At 27.4% G+C, this 23,147-nt stretch overlaps 3 protein-coding genes across 8 annotated transcripts in view; 2 read left to right on the forward strand and 1 right to left on the reverse strand.

Moving 5' to 3' along the window:
* The window catches only part of LOC100571832 (probable serine/threonine-protein kinase DDB_G0282963), a 10,693-nt gene extending 1,337 nt beyond the window's left edge, over positions 1 to 9,356 (forward strand). Inside the window, exons 3-11 of one of the 2 annotated variants that reach the window (XM_003241971.4) lie at positions 987 to 1,079; positions 1,152 to 1,278; positions 1,362 to 1,432; positions 1,494 to 5,622; positions 5,703 to 6,475; positions 7,330 to 7,417; positions 7,497 to 7,649; positions 7,719 to 7,874; positions 8,966 to 9,356. In XM_003241971.4, the coding sequence (XP_003242019.1) occupies positions 987 to 1,079; positions 1,152 to 1,278; positions 1,362 to 1,432; positions 1,494 to 5,622; positions 5,703 to 6,475; positions 7,330 to 7,417; positions 7,497 to 7,649; positions 7,719 to 7,874; positions 8,966 to 9,153 (5,778 nt within the window). In that variant the 3' untranslated portion in view covers positions 9,154 to 9,356. The remainder of the gene's footprint in view (positions 1 to 986; positions 1,080 to 1,151; positions 1,279 to 1,361; positions 1,433 to 1,493; positions 5,623 to 5,702; positions 6,476 to 7,329; positions 7,418 to 7,496; positions 7,650 to 7,718; positions 7,875 to 8,965) is intronic. The other variant, XM_008181182.3, reaches the window with a different exon arrangement.
* Positions 9,357 to 12,400: 3,044 nt separating this feature from the next.
* Positions 12,401 to 21,388, forward strand: LOC100159927 (hormone-sensitive lipase). 5 transcript variants are annotated; one of them, XM_016801449.2, is made up of 13 exons: positions 12,401 to 12,617; positions 13,881 to 13,954; positions 14,884 to 15,266; positions 15,343 to 15,529; positions 16,345 to 16,459; positions 16,519 to 16,626; positions 16,692 to 16,882; positions 16,938 to 17,217; positions 17,774 to 17,962; positions 18,033 to 18,354; positions 19,599 to 19,740; positions 20,526 to 20,651; positions 20,715 to 21,388. In XM_016801449.2, the coding sequence occupies exons 3-13, from the start codon at positions 14,923 to 14,925 to the stop codon at positions 20,799 to 20,801; spliced, it is 2,091 nt and encodes a 696-aa protein (XP_016656938.1). In that variant the 5' UTR covers positions 12,401 to 12,617; positions 13,881 to 13,954; positions 14,884 to 14,922; the 3' UTR covers positions 20,802 to 21,388. The 5 variants fall into 5 exon arrangements, 4 of the variants coding, with proteins under 4 accessions (XP_016656938.1, XP_016656937.1, XP_001946733.1 ...); XM_016801448.2 differs by lacking the exon at positions 12,401 to 12,617 and adding an exon at positions 12,967 to 13,191; XM_001946698.5 differs by lacking the exon at positions 12,401 to 12,617 and adding an exon at positions 12,985 to 13,575.
* Positions 21,293 to 22,970, reverse strand: LOC100163396 (N-acetyltransferase-like). Its single transcript, NM_001162099.2, has 4 exons — positions 22,874 to 22,970; positions 21,899 to 22,035; positions 21,651 to 21,834; positions 21,293 to 21,585 (listed from the first exon to the last, which is right to left on the reverse strand). The coding sequence occupies exons 1-4, from the start codon at positions 22,879 to 22,881 to the stop codon at positions 21,396 to 21,398; spliced, it is 519 nt and encodes a 172-aa protein (NP_001155571.1). The 5' UTR covers positions 22,882 to 22,970; the 3' UTR covers positions 21,293 to 21,395.
* Between the last annotated feature and the right edge of the window lie 177 nt (positions 22,971 to 23,147).

Below are 23,147 nucleotides of genomic sequence, written 5' to 3' on the forward strand. Positions count from 1 at the left end.
TTCATGGAGTGTACTTTACAAACCGTTTGGCTAACATTCGGAGCATATTGTCTGTATAAAAGTGGCCCATTTCCTGTACAGCTAGCTCATTCCTTTTTTTTTTTTGTAAGTCTGAGAAATCCATTAGTTTCAGTCATCGTAAGAGTGCGATATAGAACCAAATCCGGAGGAAATATAGTTTGACGGTAAGTCCTTTAGAGGAAAATTAAAGTCATTACCAAAAATGGTAATAGACTTATACACACAGAGTTTTGATAGAACACATTTTATCTCAGTTAAATGAAAATTAACCAGATGAGAAGTAATATCCTCAGAAGAAACTCATGGAGTGTACTTTACAAGCCGTTTGGCTAACATTCGGAGCATATTTTCTGTATAAAAGTGCCCATTTCCCGTACAGCAAGCTCATTCCTTTTTATTTTCGTAAGTCTGAGAAATCCATTAGTTTCAGTCACCGTGGGAGTGCGATATGGAACCAAATGTGGTGGAAATACAGTATGACTGAAACTCCTTAGAGGAAATCGAAGTCATTAACAAAAATGGTGCGGGTATCACGTCCTCTTAACATATTAACTTAAGATATTACAAATAACTTTTTCCATTTTTTGTCTAAAAAAGAATAACAAGTAGAATACCTATATAAAAATGTAATGTTATATTATAATATTTGATAAAGCCTAATAAATGTTGATAAGTGAATGTCTAAATGTATTTCAAAGTTGTTAATAGGATCTAAATAAAACAAGACACTATAGAATTCAAAATTGTTTTAAAAATCTATAAATTGTAATAAAGTTAGATGGATCAGTATTCACGATGCGTAAAAAAAATTGTTCTTTTTAGCGTAAAAAACAGTCTGTTTCAAATCCCTTCAAGTGTTGATTAAAATATCCTACAAGCGGGTGGCAATTGATCGATAATGTATTTCTTTAACAACATTTTGTAATATTATTTCATATTTTATGTATTTTATGTTTTACTATTAGTCAGTATCGATGAACCATGCTGTTATTCAATGTGATTCTGATGGTGTTGTTCTGTTAGATAAAGGAAGTTTAAATAAAACTAAACTTAATAAGGTATCCCTAATAATTAATGTTTATAGTTTATGCATACCTACAGTCAATTATAAATATTTTCAACATTTTTAGAAAACCTTGAGGAAAGATGTTGCTTATTTTCTTGAAGAAAATGCTTTATTGATGTTTGGAGAAGTCCAAGCTGATTATTTTATAAATGAAAATTCTATTGAATTTAAAAATGATACCAAATCAATGGGTAATTTTTAAAAGTTTTAGATAATACAAAAATGCACATTATAATTAATGTTTGTTCTTATTTTCACATTTTTACTTTTATAGCACCTGATAACACTTTTGTACACAAAGCAACTCAAAATGATGGGCTTTCCTTATCAAAATTGTCTAATGTAGTAAGATCTTATACTTTATTATTTCAGTAATTTTAAAATTAAATTTATTTATTCTTTTCAGGTCATCACTCAAAAATCTTTTAGAACAGACATACCTAATGCAATTTCTGATTGTAATGTACCCTTAGTAATTGAAAATAAATCTACATGCAAGATAGAAAAAGAAGTTCCCAAAACCATTACTGGAACTGAAAGTGCCATGAATACTCTTAATGATTTACACACAAAATTTAATTCTTCGAGTCCCAGTGATGAATATTTATTAGAGGCTCTTAGCCAAGTAGAAACAAAACAAAATAATGTAAATTCTAATGAAATTGTTCACAATTTATCTAATGAAGATACTCATATAATGAATTTAACAGAATCCGTGTCCGAAATAACACGAGAAGATACTCCTAGTCCTGTAATGGATCTTCAAAGTTCCATTTTAACAATAAACAATATAACGAAAAATCAATTTCAAACACCTAACAAAATTAATACAGAATGGATGCGAGAAGATACTCCCAGTCCTGTAATGGATCTTAAAAGTTCCATTTTAACAACAAACAATGTAACAAAAAATCAATTTCAATCACCTAACAAAATTAATACAGAAGAGATGCGAGAAGATACTCCCAGTCCTGTAATGGATCTTAAGAATTCCATTTTAACGACAAACAGTATACCAAAATGTATATTTCAGTCTCCTAGCAAAATAAACAAAGAATTAATTCGAGAAGATACTCCTAGTCCAATAATGGATTTTGGATGTTGCAATGATTTTGAAAATTATCTTGAAACCAATAACCATGGTATAATTTCAGCCATCCAGTCCCCAAATGAAGTTAATAAATTCAACAATACCCAAGTTTTGGAAATTGATAACAATATTGTAGAATTATACACACATACCTCAAACAACGATGAAGCCCAGAATATTGAATCTGATGAACAGTCAATTATTCCAATTAAAAATTGTTTAGACATTAGCAGTAAAGACAATTTATCAGGTTCAAACAATATTAACTTATCTACTAATGGTCATAATACTGATAAACATAAGATAATTGTTAATACTTTTGAAGCAGAGGATGATGATGTATTCAGACATTTTATTGAAAATGAATGTAAATCTCAGCAACATGATCGGGCGATACTTGAAAATCAAGATTTTTTCAACTGCCCCACTCAGAAAATATCAATTAAAAAAAATATACAACCAAAAGTAACCTCTTCAATACATGATAAAGAAATAGAAAACCTTATAGATCACCCAAAATTACCCAAAAGTAATGCAAGTGCGTCAAAAATTATACATGATGATTTAACTCAAGTCCCCGAAATGGATGATGACTTTTTCAACTGTGCTACACAAAAATTATCAACATCTAAAAATATATTTCCAAAACCAAAAGTATCTTCTACAATACATGATGAAGAAACACAAGAACTTTTAGAATTTTCAAAATCTTGTAAAAGTAATTCAATTTTGTCAAAAAGTTATTCCACCAGTATACATGAAAAAAATACTCAAAATCCCAATAAAGATGATGATTTTTTCAATTGCCCTACACAAAAATTATCAACATCTAAAAATATATTTTCAAACACTAAAGTATCGCTTTCAATTCATGAAGAAGAAACACAAAGACCTCCAGTATTTTCACAATTTGAAAAAACAAATAATATTGCTTCCAATAATTATTCCACCAATATAGATAAAGAATTAACAGATTTTCCTGAAATGGATGACGATTTTTTCAACTGTCCTTCACAAAAAGTATCAACTGCTAAAAAGGTACGACCAAAAGTAACTACTTCAATACACGATGAAGAAACACAAGAACTTTTAGATTTTTCGAAACCTTGTAAAAATGATTCAATTTCGTCAAAAAGTTATTTCACCAGTATACATGAAGAAAATACTCAAAATCTCAATATAGATGATGATTTTTTCAATTGTCCTACACAAAAAGTATCAATTACTAAAAAGATAAATCCAAAACCAAAAGTATCTTCTTCCATACATGACGAAGAAACACAAGAACTTTTAGAATTTTCAAAACCTTATAAAAGTAATTCAATTGTGTCAAAAAGTTATTCCAACAGTAAACATGAAGAAAATCCCAAAATAGATGATGATTTTTTCAATTGTCCTACACAAAAATTATCAACATCTAATCAGATAATTCCAAAATCAAAAGTATCTTCTTCAATTCATGAAGAAGAAACACAAAAACCTCCAGAATTTTCACAATTCGATAAAACAAATAATATTAATTCTAATAACTATTCCACCAATGTAGATAAAGATTTAACAGAGGTTCCTGAAATGGATATTGATTTTTTCAATTGTCCTACACAAAGAGTATCGATTACAAAAAAGATAAAACCAAAAGTATCTTCTTCGATACATGACGAAGAAACACAAGAACTTTTAGAATTTTCAAAACCTTGTAAAAGTAATTCAATTTTGTCAAAAAGGTATTCCACCAGTATACATGAAGAAAATACTCAAAATCCCAAAATAGATGATGATTTTTTCAATTGCCCTACACAAAAATTATCAACATCTAAGAATATATTTCCAAACACAAAAGTATCTCCTTCAATTCATGAAGAAGAAACACAAAAACCTCCAGAATTTTCACAATTCGATAAAACAAATAATATTGCTTCTGATAACTATTCCACCAATGTAGATAAAGATTTAACAGAGGTTCCTGAAATGGATATTGATTTTTTCAATTGTCCCACACAAAGAGTATCGATTACAAAAAAGATAAAACCAAAAGTATCTTCTTCGATACATGACAAAGAAACACAAGAACTTTTAGAATTTTCGAAACCTTGTAAAAGTAATTCTATTTCGTCAAAAAGTTATTCCACCAGTATACATGAAGAAAATACTCAAAATCTCAATATAGATGATGATTTTTTCAATTGTCCTACACAAAAATTATCAACATCTAAAAATATATTTCCAAACACAAAAGTATCTTCTTCCATACATGACGAAGAAACACAAGAACTTTTAGAATTTTCAATTTTGTCAAAAAGTTATTTCACCAGTAAACATGAAGAAAATACTCAAAATCCCAAAATAGATGATGATTTTTTCAATTGTCCTACACAAAAAGTATCGATTACTAAAAAGATAAATCCAAAACCAAAAGTATCTTCTTCCATACATGACGAAGAAACACAAGAACTTTTAGAATTTTCGAAACCTTGTAAAAGTAATTCTATTTCGTCAAAAAGTTATTCCACCAGTATACATGAAGAAAATACTCAAAATCTCAATATAGATGATGATTTTTTCAATTGTCCTACACAAAAATTATCAACATCTAAAAATATATTTCCAAACACAAAAGTTTCTCTTTCAATTCATGAAGAAGAAACACAAAGACCTCCAGAATTTTCACAATCTGATAAAACAAATACAATTACTTCAAAGACATATTCCACCAATATATATGAAGAAAATACTCAAAATCCCAAAATAGATGATGATTTTTTCAATTGTCCTACACAACAAGTATCGATTTCTAAAAAGATAAATCCAAAACCAAAAGTATCTTCTTCCATACATGACAAAGAAACACAAGAACTTTTAGAATTTTCGAAACCTTGTAAAAGTAATTCAATTTCGTCAAAAAGTTATTCCACCAGTATACATGAAGAAAATACTCAAAATCTCAATATAGATGATGATTTTTTCAATTGTCCTACACAAAAATTATCAACATCTAAAAATATATTTCAAAACACAAAAGTTTCTCTTTCAATTCATGAAGAAGAAACACAAAGACCTCCAGAATTTTCACAATTCGATAAAACAAATAATATTGGTTCCAATAACTATTCCACCAATAGCCATGTAGATTTAACAGAAGTTCCTGAAATAGATGACGATTTTTTCAACTGTCCTACACAAAAAGTACCATGTAATAGTAATTCTAAATTCTCAACAGATTGTAAGAAACATGAATCAATTCCTATAGTTATTAATGAAGCTGAAACTAAAGACTTATCAATACAATCAATTTCAAAAATAAGTTTGCCTAATAATATAAAACAGAATAAAAGAAATATTGTCAATTCTACGTCACAAAAAGTGCTAACTAAAGTTCAGTCAAAATCAATTTCAAATTGTTCTATAAACATAAATGAAGACGTCACTAAGAACCCTGAACAATTTGGTAAGTACCATGGTTCCAGTTAAATTGTGTACCTATTAATCCAGATGTCATAATATATATTATGTTGTATTTTGTTTTAGATGGGACAAACAGTCATAAAGAAACTGACAATGAAGATAGATGTAAGGTTCAAAAATCAAAGCTTGTCCAGTCTAATATAATAAGCCTATCAAATGTCCAAATACCAGTTATGTGTAATGAGTACTCCTCAAATAGTTTAAGAACTAATAAACCAAAAATTCGGGTTAGAGAAGATCTACATAATATGTCCCATTCTGGTAGTTCAAGCAATAATTCCATGATCATCATAAATAAACCTAATAAAAAAAGTGTATTTAATAATATAAATACTACAGTGCCTTTTAATAAAAACTTTGATACACCTGGTTGTTCAAAAACTGCTATCCAAAAAAATAATCCAAACGCATCAGCATCTACTAAGCAAGAATATTTTATTGATGATTCTGATCATTCTCAAGTATCTATTTCTCTTAAATATAATAACCATTTGAAACAAATAAATGAATCCATATTTAGTCCTTTAAATATACCTGATGTAAGTGCAAACTCATTGTTAGAAGATCATTCATCTCCAATAACCATTGAGAATAATTTAAACGCCTTAAAATGTGAACCATCTACTTCTAGTAATGATGCTTTTAAATGGAAATCATTTTGGAATAAGAAAAAAATACAAAGTCAGGATAAAGGAAAAAGTATCAAAATCGCACCTGAAGTTAAGGAAAATAAAGAACGGTACCAGACAAGAGCAATAACTAGAAAACGAAAGCAAAATGGCATAGTAGAAAGCAACAAAAAATTATGCAATAGGAATAATATATTAGAACCATTGGTGAGTTTCATACTATACATTTCATATGAATATTCTTGCTAAATGAGTTATTTCAGTTTTTTAAATAAAAAACATTATACTATAGCCATTTTTTAATATATCAAATACATTCTACAGTTGAAACTATTATTAGGTAGTTTTTATTCTTAGTATCTAGTAAACAAAGATAACCTTTCTAGTTTCTACTGAATAATGTAATAAATAGCATAAAAAAATTCCATTAAAAATGTTATTTTTATTAGTTTTTGTCTTTTAGTTCTTTCAGCACTAATTACATTTTCTAGTTATTTATCAAAATTCTTCTTGAGACTTGAACATGTTATCATTATTTCTTGTGTAATAGACAGGAATAAACATTCATGTGTCTTCAACCTGTCAACATAAAAAAGACATTTTTTTTTAATCGTTAGTATTAGTTTAAACTGTATTGTCAGTTTTAACTTTTATCTATCTTAATTTTTTATCCTTAAATATACTTAACAGTTTCAGTTATACTAGTATAGAGTGGTTTAGTATGAGCGAAAACTATTTAGAGTCAACTTTATTGAAGAAGTTATACTTTATAAAAATATATATATCAATCAGCTTGTATATGAACTCCGAAATAAGTATGCACCCTGACTGTGCTGATAAGCTTGAACAGCACTTTTCCCATGTTTATAATGTGTATTGAGTACTGAAATGCGTTGCTCGACATTAAGATGTTCCATAATTAACATGATACACCAAAGCTAACAAAAATAAAATCAAAGTATATATATAATATATATATATTACAAAGTGGTTTTACTATTTAAAATATACATCTGACAAAGTGACAAATAAATTTAATGAAATATTTGTTGTAATTTTAGGTTGAAAATTCATCAGAAATTGTTGTTAGTTTTAGTTATCTGAAGAGTCGTCACCTGCAAGAAATGAAACAATTTGTTGAAAAAACAGGTATACTAATACTTTATGCTGAGTGGCCTAAATAAATATGAATTGTCTCTTTTAAAGCTAAATACTATATTGTTATTAGGTGGGATGGTTACAGATGATATTACACAATGTACAGTATTGGTAACAGACAAGATACGGTGCACAATGAAAATACTGTCAGCAATAGCCAAAGGGTGTCCAATAGTTAATGCGAATTGGCTGAAACACTCTTACACTGTTAAAATGTTTCAAGGTTTATTTCTTACGTGTTCTTTATTGTCAACTGTATATTATAATATATTAATATTAAATATTTTTGTAGACGTTGACGATTTTATAATTGCGGATAAAGATGCGGAAAGAAAATACAACTTTCAGCTTAAGAAGTCGTTAGCCAAAGCCAAAACCAAGAGACTCTTAGATGGATATAATGTATTGGTTACTCCATCGGTGAAACCTAGTCCCCAAGAAATGAAAGGTAGTGTTTTGCTCGTAGTGATGTTGTTAGGCGTTACTTATAATTAAAGGCCGGATATTTATACACCAATAATTATTTAATATACACATCTAAAGGTAAAAATATGCAAGAAAAAGTACGAAATATGCAGTATACAATTAAATTATTTTTATTTAAAAGGACACAACATACTTGTTGTCCAGTCTTACAAAAATACATTTAGCACATTTTACTGTAATTTTTAAAATTAAGTGTGAATTGACCTATTACACAATTTAATGATAGGATTATTATCCTATACATTCAATGGCGCCGAACATATATTTTTATGGGGCGATTCGCCTCTGAATTTAATTAGGGTAGTGGGTATCAGGTGATTGGGTCTTGTGTAGACAGGTGTATAAATTGACACGGTAATTTGTAAATCTTAGGAATATACTAATTACGCGACGGCCGATCAGTAGACAGCACGATACTATGGTGCGATAGACTAATTTTTATACTTTGCCCCACCTAATGAAATACAAGTCGGCGCCACTGTATACATCTCCAAGGCTTTTATTGATATTTGAATTAAGAAGCAAGTTAAAAGCATTTTAAAACTATACATTTTTCGGAAATTTTAAGAATCTTAACTTTCTTTAAAATTAAAATACCAATAACCTTCCTAGATAATAATCTCAACTTTATATTTTATAACTGGTAGATTTACTCTAATTTTAAAAATAACAGTAAAATGTATAATTTTGATCGTAACATTTGTAGAGGCAAAATCAGGTTTAACATTGGATTTATTCTGAATTAATTAAAAATTAAATTAGAAAATGTCTATGCTTTTGAAAAATCTTTTAAATTTTTAGTAATTTAATAACATTATATTATCTATACCCATGATATGCAAAAAAAATGTATTTTGATTAAGTATGTGTGCCCAAAATAAGCAAAAATGTGCTGTTTAAAATGTTGGTATTTCATTTATCAAGTAATGATTTAAGAAAATAACACCATGCATTTTATGCAAAGTCTGATCTTTACTTATAATTTATATAGTATATTGCTTAAGATTAGTACAACATGTTAATATTCTAATAACACTCGATTTTGGTTTTCAGTTATTATAACTTGTGCTGGTGGCAATTTTGTCTTAAACTGGACAACAACACAATACACGAAGGAGTTGATTGTGACGTGCGATAAAGACCGTACTCGATGGAAGCCAGCGTGGGATAACGATTTAGCCAAAATAATTGACAGTGACACCCTTGTAATGTCCATTATTAGACAACAATTGACTATATAATGTTATAGGTTACTTCTTATTAAAAGCTGTATAAAATGAAATGTGTATAGTCACTTGTTAATCTTCTCAAAATTAATATGATCCTCTATTATATTTCAACCAATTAAATCAGTACTAATTACAGTGAAACCTCTATATAGTGGACAGTTATAAGAAATTATAGTTAAGTGCTATAGGAAAAAATTGAAAATACAAAAATCATAAATATACAAAACAAAAAAAGGTTTTATGAGATTAAAATCGGTATTATTAATTACATAATATTTATAATTTATAAAAACTAGTTATTATTTATATGTATTCATTAGTTTATTATAAATATGGTTGTATTAAAAAAATTAGGTTTTTTACTGATTGTTTCCTGTTTTTCATAATGGCATAATGGCTTCTATAGATAATGCAATCACATCTTCTTTATTTTAAATATATTTTTATTACTTAAACATTTTAGATAGCATGTCATAATATATTATGTCAGACGTCAGTTGATGATGTTATTTATACTTTTGATACCAGTTTTAGTATATTACGTCATATTCTACTATTCAGTGTCAATTATTTAGAGAGTATAACCACAGATGTTATAAATTAATCTAATTCTTTATCCTATTGACTATTGTTTTCATATATTGTTGACAGGAATTAAAAGTCACCACTATTGAGAGATGTCCATTAATAGAGGTTTCACTGTACTAAGAAATAAGAATAATGTACTTGAGGGATGCCATAAATAATTGTATTGGCATCGTTAATTTAATTAGAGGTGTTCATAAGCTGATAAATAATAAATCATATTAATTACATTTAAAATATTTAATGTATGTTATTAACTAGTGTTGAAAAGAACACTTTGAAAATACATTTATATAACTACTCAAAAAAACATATTAAATACTTATTTTACTTATAAATTAGTATTCAAATCCAAAAAATACCCAAATACTTTTTCCCAGTATTCGAAATGATTTCTTAAAAGATTACAATCTACAGAAAAACCTCCCACTACTTTAAGTAAATTAATGATATTCTTAAATTTACAAGAAATTCTTCTCTTCAATCAAAATGATTGGAAAGATTAGAAAAAAATAAATGTATTGAACAATTTATTGAAAGAAGCAACAAAAGACAATAACATAAAAATTAAAATTAATAAAATATTATTAATTTATTATTGATATTATACAATATATTATTATATTAATTCATTATATTATACACAATTAAATTCACATTTACTAGTTTATCACGTTAATATTATTAATTTTTCAGTCACAAATACCATAACGTTTATACAAAATTTTAATCAAATAAAATGTTGCTTAAATTAACGTCCTTTAATTATTTCTAAGAGGTCGCAGCGAGTCGGGAGTAATCGCGTCCTGCACTTCTACACGAACATGTGGCACCGTGGTGGACGCGGCAATCATCGATACGGCCAGCTTGCAGCAGTACATGGGCGTGTCCATATTCATCTCCGAAGACGACTGGAACAGTTCTCCGAGACTATGTGGTAATGGTAACCTGAAATCCGCCATGATCCTTCGATCGACGGCTAAATGGAGCCCGTCGATCACAGATCGCAGTTCTCTAAAACATTCGTCCGACTACGGTCTTAGATTAGCGTCCGACCGACGGTTAGAAACTTCCATCACGTTTTCGTCCATTTCTAACTCTTGACAACCAAACGGCGGCGTAGAGAAAATTACGAAACAGGTTTTTGCTGGAATGTTTGAGAGACTTGTCTCGTGGACCATCGCTAAACAGTTAATAACGGTTTTTAACAAATTATTGGTTACCCTCAAATCACAATCAACAAACAATAGTAATGTTATTTTTCTGATTTACATTGTGGCCAGACGGCCAGTATACTATAGTAGGCTTTCAGTCAGATTGGAAATAGCAAATAGTCACAATTAAATCACAATTTCACAATCATTTTTATAAACATAAACCTACGAATAATAATAAGGTCCTTAAAATTCTACCGATTTCAGCGCAATTGGAATCATATCACAAATTTTGACATGATTAAAATGAATGAAATCTAGATTTTACATCTACAAATTTTCTTACACAGTTATAACGATTATTAGTTCTAGATTTAGGATCATATTTACGAGATAGTTTTACATAATATTGTTAATTTTAAACACGCGCCGATCAAATCATGCTGTATTGGAGTGGTCATGTTAGGTATATAAAAATATATTGTCGGACCATCATAGTGACTTATAAATTTTAAAACATCGGAAAAATCAGAAAAAAAAAGGTGGGCAAGAGGGTTTCGCTCAGCTATACAGTAGATTACAAATGGGTCACTGTAATGGATGGCTAAATTTGAATTCAATGATACAATAACATCGTATAAGAAAAACGATTCTGAGCGAAGGTCAGTCAGCCTATGAAATTATACTTAGTATAGGTATTTAATGATATAATTGTGAATAAAGTAAATTATATATAACCTATTTACGTGGAACCTTGTTTTAAATTTTCAATCCTTAGCTATAAAAGCTGAACATTTTATACGATTTTAACTACAAAATAATTACTTAATTTTAAATTTGATAAATTTTTTGTCAAAATTTGAATTTGAAATGCTTAAAAAAAAACGTGCCTATGTATTTTGAATATTTTGCTGTTGAAACAATATATCAGAAGCTTTGTATTAAATTTTCACGCTTTTAGCCCAACAAATAAAATTTTATTGATATTTATAGAAAAATAAACTAAAAAAATTGAAATTAGAAATTGTTCGTAAACAGCTGAAAACAAGTCAAAATATTTTGAAAATTTTATCAAGTATAGGAATTGATAAAATAAACATATGAATATATATATGATATAAATTTAAAGAGTCTACCCGAGTCTACAGTTATTCGTTTCTGAATTAAAAAAAAATAAAAAAAATCGCTAGGTACATGAGAAATCGAGTGAATAATATGTTGTACAAATATGAACTTCAAATGCTCATAAAAATTTAATTTGACTTCCTTAATTCTTATAGACATTTTTAATAACACATAGTATTATTATGTGTGTTTAAAATCATCGAGACACGGCTCCATCCATATGACCTATGTGTTAAGGTGTACATAGTATATTATGATCTAAGCACGAAGTAAAAAAGATATCTTCTCTACATTATAATCGTGGATTACTGGCCTTTGGGGAACTGGCAGATTTTTTGGCAATATAATTTGCGATTTGCCCGCTCTACGTGGATATGTTTTGAACCATAATCAGCTGGTGGTGTACCGGTTAGAAACTGATTATTTATAATATGTCTATGGATTGAGTATTGAATAATCCGAGACCGTGGACTGGATTATGGAAGTGAACATAATCATAGTAAAGTTAATATACACTATACTTGTGGCTTGTCTATTATAGTGTACTACCTACACTATAATATAGGATTAAACTTCTCAACTTCTGTACTATATCGAAATATATGAAGTCAAGTAAGTTTATTGTTTTATCATGTCCATTCATCAAGTCATGACCATAAATGAATAATTCATTCAAAATTCCAAAACATACTATTTAGCATTTACACAGTATCGCTATAGCGAGATAATATTTAACAAAAACAAAACTTATGCTCTTCCTGGAAAATCAAGTTTATGGCGCGATTAAAAGATATACCTTTAATCGGTATATCTTTAATCGTGGTTTATGGCAATAGTACGTTATGGAATGTCACCCCCACAGATATATAAAAATAGTATTTTTATATAACTGTGGTCACCCCTCAATAATTATTGTTATCACCGTGGTCGATACTCCGAGTATTATATTCGATAAGCGATAGTGGCTTAGTACAAAAGTAAAAAAAAAAACGATAGAAAAAGAACAATAATAATAATAATTATTGAACATTTACGACTGACTACTGAATAATAACTTTTAAATTTTTGATTTAAAGCTTAAAAATAATTTTAAATTTAGTGTAGACTGTTAAACGTAGAATGCGGATACGTTATGCATTACTGCGGGTCGCGGGTCGCGGACGTCAGACGCCTAGGTCTACTAAAGGTATACTACTTATCTATGCGCCTGACTGGCGAGACGTGAATACGTGACTCATACAGTAATCCGTTCTTAAATTTTGCAACGTACTTACGACTTCCTTACTACACTTACTCAGTGCGACTATAAACTATAGCATAACGTATCTATCTATCATATTGTATTTGTTTATTTTAGGAATTCAAATGGACTCGAAACTTTATTATTTCCTTGTTTCTACATAAGACACAATATTATGATTTCTGTTGTATACAATATTTTGTGAATCTAGTTTAATTAACCATGTTAAAGACCGAAGGCCGTTTTATAGTAATAATTAATTATTTAATTGATGACATATTTTGTGTTGATGTGTATATAGAACAATAATAACTGCAATTATAATACTAGGTATTTCATAATATACTCAATGAAAATCTTATTGTTTTACTACTTGGATTTTCAATACACACTGTAGGGTGTAGGATACTAGTGACAATAATTTGCGTCCTCAAAGTGTCATGCATTATGTTTATATTTCTAGTCTCAATTGTAAAGTAAAATTAAATTCTAGTAACTTGAATAATTTGTTTAATAATAATATACTGCCAAATACCGATAAATTTTAAATCAATTTATAAAATTTAATTGTTCCTCATATTTTTTTAAAAATGTACAACACATCAAAATATATCATTAAAATACATTTTTTCTAGGTTTACAATGTTAAGTCTGATAGTTGAAAATTATACATGAATACTTTGTACTTACATTATTCTTCATTTTTTTAGTAAGTATAGAGAAATATATTATATATATATTCATAACTTTTAAGATATTACCACGCAGTGGCGCCAAAGTTTTTAAACTGTGGTCGGGCAATTTTAAAACATCCCGGCCTCAATATCTTAATTATTTAATATAGAGGTACCCTAATGTACATTTATTCATAATCATGGTTTAAATATACTCATGCTCATATTAAAGTTATGAAGTAGGTAAATAAAATATGGCCAGCCGGCCACATTTTTTAAAAAAGAGGTCGGGCCACGGCCCGACGTCACCATGGACTTTGGCACTACTGTTACCACAGGATATATGAAATATATATCATATATTCTGTGATATTACTTTTATTTTTTTTAAGACAGCATATTATGCTATCATATAACATACATTAGTATGTAGAACAAAATTTATCTTAAAAATTTAACATAATAAAATATATTTCATTTGAATTTTACTTTGCTTATTACTTTATTATACCTACTATATATAATTAAAATAATGTACCTTTATTGTTATTTATTTTATTTTAATATTTAAGTTTTTTTTTTGTTTATTAGTAGGTAACAATAATTTAAACTTTTATATACAATTAAAGGGTTAAAAGAGTTTATTGACATATATACACTACCTATTATATAACAATTAATGGATTTTCAAGCTTCACTATTATGTCTACTTATATTGATTTTAATAGAAACTCTAAGTCTTAGAAATAGAATAAGCTATAACAATAAATAACAATATCACCATTAGTAACAGAAAAGTCAAACAACTCACATAAGTTTGTGTAGATTCTTTTTATAATATGTCTCTAGTAGTATGCACCTATCTATTAAAAGTCAGTCACCTAGATTTTCTACTAAGAGTTTATGTTTTAAATATCATGTTTTATATGCATATAATATATATTATATAATTTTTTTTTTATAGGTTTGTCGTTTGTGGAACTTTATATAGTATATTATTATTATGGCAACATTAGTGGAAACAGATGATAGTACATTATCATATGAAAAACTTAAAAACTTATGTAAAGAAAATGTTATTTATTTTACTAATAACGAAAGAAATGGTTCGACTGCCATGGCTAATTGTTTTGAACAACTGCTTCAAAATATTGATAATATAAAACCTTTGGTTTTTGAATTGCGTAATGTCTGTCATTTATATGATTTTGATCCATCTGTACCTGGTAATGGATATCGAAGTTATGTCACAGTTGTTGATTTATTTATTGCCCATTGCATTAAAATTTGTAATCAAATGGCCGTCAATCGTGATTCATTTTTTTTCCGTAAAACATTTTATACAAAGTATGTACCTCACCATATTCATGACCTATTATGTATAACTAATTTAATGTTCCTATTATAAAAAATATTTTTACAGAGAGATTGAATCATGTAACCAAGTGATGAGTGCGTTGGTATTGTGCTTAGAAAACTTATGTCTTTTAATTGGTTGGAGTGAACCAGGAATGTTATTTGCTGGAAATGATACTGCAGCATTAGAACTCATGATGAAAATTGAACCATCTAAACTATGCCCTTTTTATGGGCGCTGTTTGGCTTTTCAAGTAAATGTTTAAGTATTATAAATATGCATTTTGATTTTGCATCTTCTACTTTTACCATTAACATAATTAACTCATCTATGTTCTAACTTCCACATGTTTTTATCAATAGCTAAAATTTAAGTAATTATTTTGATATTTGCTCGTTTTATAATTCATATCTTATTTTTGCCTTTATCTATATTATAAAAAAATGCTGTTTTCATATTTTGACCAATTTTGTTCATTTGTATAGATATTATTGGTTGGTTAATATTTTAAATAAAATACAATCAAAATCATTTTAAATATCTTGTTATAATTTTCAATCCATGGTTTTTTTTTAAAATAATTAACTCATCATTGATTCGAGCTCTGTACTACCTTTCTATTGAATGTATCACCCTTTACACTAATTAAATTATTTATAAATGTATAATACATGGAACTATGAAAGAAAAGTATATTTTTATTTATTTGTTTTTTATTCATTAATCTAGTCTAAGCGAGGCATAATATATTCAGAGTACATATTAAACATAAATTATTTGTTCATTTATTGATTTTTATATATCGTTCATATAATATGTAATTTGTCATTCTTAGGAAATTATCTTAATTTAAATATTTCAATATGGTTTAAAAAGGTCTTAACCATATAAGAACATGAAAGAAAGCTCTGTAATATTTGGAAATTTACTTAAAAGCTACGTTGAGTTTGAAAATATAATGTATTTATAAATTTATCAACTATCATCCATCTACATTTTATAACCTGTAATACGTTTAAAATTTTAAATATTTTAAGTAATTAATTTTATGGTATTATGTTTATTAAGTTTAATGAGTCACTACAGCCTGCTTTGAAAACTATTGCTATAATGATGGCTGCTTTTAGTGAAGTCTACTATAATGAAAATGGCATGTTGGCTAGGGCTAATACTGCATGGAATTGTAAGTATTTTGGTTAAAGGATATTGGGTCATATTTTATAATTTATATAATATATTTAGGTAGCAAATATATGTTAAATCCAGAATTGAGAGCTCGTAGAATTGTTAATGTCATTCAGTATTCTTCAATAGAATTTTACAAAGCATTTTTATTCCTTGGTGAAACTGGTAATTTAAAAGTTAAGAAATAAACTATTAAAATAAAAATTTTTTATATGTTATGATAATTTCAGAACTGTTAAAAAGTTTACCGAACCTAGTTTCTCCTGCGGTAGCTATAAATCGGTTAATAGCAATTCCTAGCAAATCATTTTTTTACTTGAAACCAGATGGAGAATTATTTGAACTTCAGCCTCCTTTATGCCATATTGGACCTGCTGCCCTAAATGCTCGACTAATTGCAAAAACTAAACGTGAAGGCATGGTAAATAGTTTTCTTATATTTTAAATGTTTTTATTAATGTATTAATGATTATTAGTTGGCAGAAAATCCCGGAAGCGGGGTGCTACCAGAACCATGTGAAAATCTTATCATTCACTGCCATGGAGGTGGTTTTGTATCTCAAAGTTCAAGTTCTCACGAATCATATTTAAGAGATTGGGCAGTTCGTTTAGACATTCCCATATTGTCTATTGATTATTCTCTAGCACCGAGAGCACCATATCCTAGAGCTATGGAAGAACTATTATTTGCTTACATTTGGGCATTAAGTAATGCAGCTTATTTGGGTTCTACTGCTAAACGTGTCATAATGGCAGGTAAAAATATAAATAAAATTGGTACATTCAAAACTTAAAATGTTAACATTTTTATTTTTTAATTATTTTAGTCATATAATTAAATTAGAAAATTAGAAACAAATTTGAGTTGCAATAGCTGAAAACTCAAAAATCTGAACAGCTCATTCTCTAAACAATTTTCATTATGTCTAATGCACTATTAAGTGTGCCTTATCTTAAATACAGAAATAATAAATAGTTTTGTGACATTTGTCACAATTTTATTATTTTATTATCAACCAAATTAATAAAAAGGTAAATTGTTAGTCTAAAAATTTCATGAATGTGTAATATTTAGTATAAATATGTGAATGTAACAAAATATGTTAATACCCTTTTTGAATGTCATTTCATAACAAATAATTTTATAAATTATACTTGTGTTCTAAATGCTATATTTACTATTACTATCAATGCGTGAAATATTTAAAATCATGCCTACAAACTGAAAAAAAGAATACATTTAGGAAAAAAAATTGTTTAAAGCAAAATGCATTTGGTTGAAGTAAAATAATTTATTTTCATTTTAAATCAGGTGACTCGGCTGGAGGAAATTTAAGTGCTTGTGTAGCATTAAAATGTATAGAAATGGGTTTCAGAATACCTGACAGCTTATTTTTGGCATATTTTCCTTGTGCAATAGCTTGGTCTCCAACACCTGCAAGATTTCTGAGTTTAATAGATCCACTAATACCTCTAGGTTTTATGACTAATTGTTTGAAGGGTAAATATTAGTCTGTTGTTTTATCCTTAGGTTTTATACTTTTATATTTATTTTCATGTGTAATATTTAGCCTATGCTTGTTCTCCTGACATCTATCAAGATAGTTTGTATGAGTATAAATTGAAAAATATGGCGAAACCAAAAGATGGCACTAATGAAGGCTTTATAGAAGAAGTTGAATCTAGTGAAGAAGCTCTAGAGTTAATACAAAACACCAACGATGATAGTCAATCAGTAATAACTCCAGTTGAAGAAGTTATTATGGCTGCACATGAACGAAGACAATCCAGACGATTCTCAACAATATTGACAGAAACAGCAGAAAATATAAGTTCTGCTATTACCACCACATTCATTACACTAACTGGAGGAACAGCTGAAGAAGATATTAGGTGATATAATAAAACCTAATATGTAGTTATAATTCAGAGGTTGCCCAGAGACATTTAAAAGATTTTTCAGCTCAAGTATCTTTTTATAGGCAAATTCGTAACTAAGGTATAATTTATAAACTGGCCCTATAATTGTTTTACTATAAAGTGTTCCTACAAGGTTATCTAACTTATTGATAATATTAATTAACATTTTTAACAGTTTAAAAATTGATAATGCATAATTATTTACAATTATTTACAACCAATTATAAGGATTACTTCGGTAAACATATAATGGTACAGAAAAACTGGTCTTATATAACTTAACCCTTAGATCTATATCCAGTGTCCACCTCCGAATTTTATTATATAATAATAACTTAATATAAAATAAAAGTGGATACATTTTTTATACCAGGATAACAGCCATACCAACTGTTTTAGTTGGGATACCCTAATAACCTTTTGTATATCTCATCATATTAAATAGGGATATCTTTTGAATAAATCCATCCTCTTTCTTCTTTCATTTTCGATCTTATTTTAACCATTGAATATTGTTAATATTAAGTCTTAAAAAACATAATAAAACCAATTGCTAGTACTATATTATGTTTCCCACGATTTTCTTACTATGTATATAGAAAAATATTAATTACTTAGCCTAGTATTTTAATGCTCTATAAAATCTAAATATATATCTTAAAAAATTAACTATGTCTTAATATGAGACTATGAAAATGTATTCATTGTACTTTAAAAATTAAACGTGTTGAACAATGGTAATTTTATTCAGAAGACACTAAAAATACTTAAGATACTAAAATTCATGTTATCATCACTTTAATTAGTTGTAGATATTAAATGGCGATCGGCTAGTATTGCAATGTATGCACGTTTGACACTTTCTGACCACAGTGACTTTACTAATATGTAGGTTTTTATTATAACAATAAATATTTTCAGTTTCTGTCCGCTTTAAAAATAAGATGTGAAAAATATTCTAAAAACTTTAAAAATGTCTTATAAAGTTTGATTTATTAAATTATTGAAATAATCAAGAACTCCTAAAACCATTTTTACTTACATAGTTGTTTTAGAACAGAAAAAAAAATTACATTGCATAAAAATCCCAGCTCTATTAATTACATAATATATTGAAATTATTTCTTTAATTAAAATTAAATTTACATTCTTTAAAATAAATCAAAACAATTACTTATTATAATTATTACAATTATATTTTACTGTTTTGGGTTTAGTGATAGCGAAGATGCATTAAATGAAGTAGTAGAAGAAACACCATTACCAATAGATTTACCAAAGTTACCAGAAGATCCATTTTTATCACCCTATTTTGCAAATGATGATCTTTTTAAACAGCTGCCACCTATTCATATTGTGGTATGATATGATATATAATGATCCTAGATTGTTAAATTAGTGCTTATTGGTGTTATACTTAAGTTCTAGGGTATAATATTTGTACACTTTTAAGTTAGAAAAATTATTATGTATTTTGCATTTTGAGAAATAAAATTTTAAATTATTTATTAACTATCTACAAAAACTATATTTATAGTATTTGTAGATTTATCAAAAAAATAAAATTATAAAATAGTTAATTTAACTTATTATATTAAGATAATTATTAATTAAATTAAAATTGTCTATTTTAAAGCATGAATACATTTACGATTTAATGACAACATCAATTTTAGTTATTTATCTAAATTGAAATATTAAAATTAAACACTTAAAATTGTAGAAGAATCACATTTACTAATTCTTAATATCTGTTATTATTATATATTTGCAAAAATTAGTAAAATGAACAGTCCAATAATTACCAATTTACCTATAATTGTATTATCTAAAAAATCATTAACTTAGAAATACTACTAAACTAAATACTATTTATTTTTAAATATTATATTTTATGGTAATGCTTATTGATTGTATACCAGGATGGTTTATGATTCACATAGTTAAAAAAAATGAAATTACTACTGAAAAATTATTATTTGTTATTATTTTATCATTGTAATGTCTAACATTATAATATTATCAATAACTGATACAAAAACTTGAACTAATCTTTATTGTACAATATTTGAATTGGTTTAAAATTACAGTCCACAGTAATTGAACACGTTTTTAAACAAGTTTCATTATTTACTTTATTTCAGACAGTACACATGGATCCATGCTTAGATGATTGCGTTATGTTTGCTAAACGGTTAAAAGAACTTGGGAAAAAAGTGAATATGGATATTCTAAAAGGATTACCTCATGGCTTTTTAAATTTAGCTATTGTAATTTGATATTTATTACTTATTTAATGTTTTACATACTTATTGTGCTTGTATTTTTAATAGACCTGCAAAGAAGCGCATGAAGGATCAGTATTGTGTGCTCAACGTATCGCAGATTTATTTAAAGAAATTGAAATATGTGAATGTTAGTACTCTTTTTGAATCTCATTTCATAAAAAATAATTTAATGAATTATACTTGTGTTCTAAATGCTGTACTTACTATTACCATTGGTTATAAATAATTGAGTATTTATAATCAATGTTACTACTATCAATGTGTAAAATATTTAAAATCATGAAGATAATATTCTAAATTCTAGTATTTTGTATGAACTTATGATATTAAGTATTAACAGGTGTATAGTACTATGGTGCTAACATTTAAAAGTAGAGGAAGCCCAATATGTTGTCTCAGTCTTACAATATAGCAATTTCGTGTAGTAACGCTAAGTAATAAAGTGAATTGTATACCATTAAACTTATAAGTAACATGATCTGTTTTCACAATATTTTAATTTTTAAATTATAGTCACGTTTGTAAGACGGAGACAAGAAACACATGAGTGGCGTCCTCATAAGATACCATGGGTAACTATAGTTTTCATACTATTTTATCTTAGTACTTTAACAACAAGACAATTTTTTTATGTGTGTTTATTTTTTACTGTATGTATATTTACAGTATGTGTTCTATTATTATAATGTATTAATACAATAAACAATTAAGAAAGCTAATCAGTGTTTAATCTTTTTTGAAGTTATTTGAATGATTTTCATTTTTCCCATTTATAGTGTTAGGTCGTAAGCGTTTTTCCAGCACATAAGCATCTGCTGGTTCTATCCTCTTATAATAATGCTCTTTAGTTTCAACTATCTCAAATCCAAATTTTTTGTAAAACTTTATGGCACTGTCATTATTCAATTGAACATGTCTACAAAAATAAAAATTATAATTTAAAAAATACAATGCTTTAATGTTTATACTAAATATACTTACAAATAAACACTATCAAATGTACCATCGCTTTCAACATAGTTTAAAACATGTTCAACCATCATACTTCCTATACCAAGTCTTCTATACTGTGACAAGCACCCTAGTGTCATTATATAAAGTCGACGACCAACTTCTTGGTCTATTCGACAACATACAGCTCCAACCACAATATCATTATAGTAAGCTAAATATATATACAGAAATATATAAACACAGCAAATTTTAAGTAAGGTATATAAAATACATACCTAATTTAGCTAATTCTCCAGCTTCTAGGACATCTTTATAGAACTTCTCATTATATGACACAGGAAAGACCACAGTATTTAATCGTTTAAGTTGTTTAATGTTATGATGAGTAATTTCACCCAGTTCCAACTTTGCTCTAAAAAATTAGTCACATAGTTAGTAACCTAGTACAAGTAACCTGCAAAGTAGTATGTTCTAATACATTTTACAATCTAATGATCTTATGTTTAAAATTGATGAAGGTATGATTTGAATGCAGCAAAAATTCTTGATTGTAAAAAATCTTTCAAAAACCAGCTACACATTATCATAGCCGAGTTACTTAAAAACAAATTACATTTCCCTAACTAAATTGAATCATGTGTTAAAAAGGAAAGATTCATGTCAATAAGCAGAAAGTTACCTTTAACAAACATTTCTTAATAAAGGTGCCATAAATCATTATAACCTATAGGCGTTTAAAAGTTCAATCAATAATTCATCAGGACATATAATATACAAAATAAAATCCTGGGTATTCACCTGTTCAAAGAAGCACCTTTAAAAATTGAATATTATAATCTGTTAGATTAGATGTAAGAATTATTTATGTAGGTACAAAGTTAAGGTATCGGTGCACCACCATTTGTTAAAAAAAATATATATATATATACATACTAATCAATATAATATCTATTATGACTTATGGGACATAATTTAATATATTTTATGTATTATCAAGTTATAAAAGACTAACATATTTTTTTTTCGAATTCAAAAACACAATATTTGAATTAGACAAATTATATTTATTTTTTTTTTTTATTTGATAATTTGTTCGTAATTTAATTGTATCAAGATAAATAATAAATTAAACAGCAAATAGATATTTACGATAAAAATTTCAAATATAACTTGGATAACTTTAAATATGATTAATTAAAAATGTGAAATTTCCCATGTATAAAATCAAATATAATACAAATTTGTATTACCTTGTCATGATGGTTTTGGTTTAACTCCAGTAAATATTTTGTAATTCCAGTAGGCACTGGACACTGTCGGAACAGTCGTGGTTCGACTATTGAAATCTAAAACAGTAACTCTTTGATAAAAAAATAATGAAATGATAATACTAAAGATAAACAGTACTGCCACCTTAGATCAGTATAATATGATGGCCACCCTAGAGTGAGATGGACAGACCATTGAGCACGATGTAGGTAAAACGGTGTAGTCACTATCAATTGTACGTATGAGAAATAAGTG

This window comes from Acyrthosiphon pisum, chromosome A3 (genome assembly GCF_005508785.2).
Source record: "Acyrthosiphon pisum isolate AL4f chromosome A3, pea_aphid_22Mar2018_4r6ur, whole genome shotgun sequence".
Lineage (NCBI taxonomy): Eukaryota > Metazoa > Arthropoda > Insecta > Hemiptera > Aphididae > Acyrthosiphon > Acyrthosiphon pisum.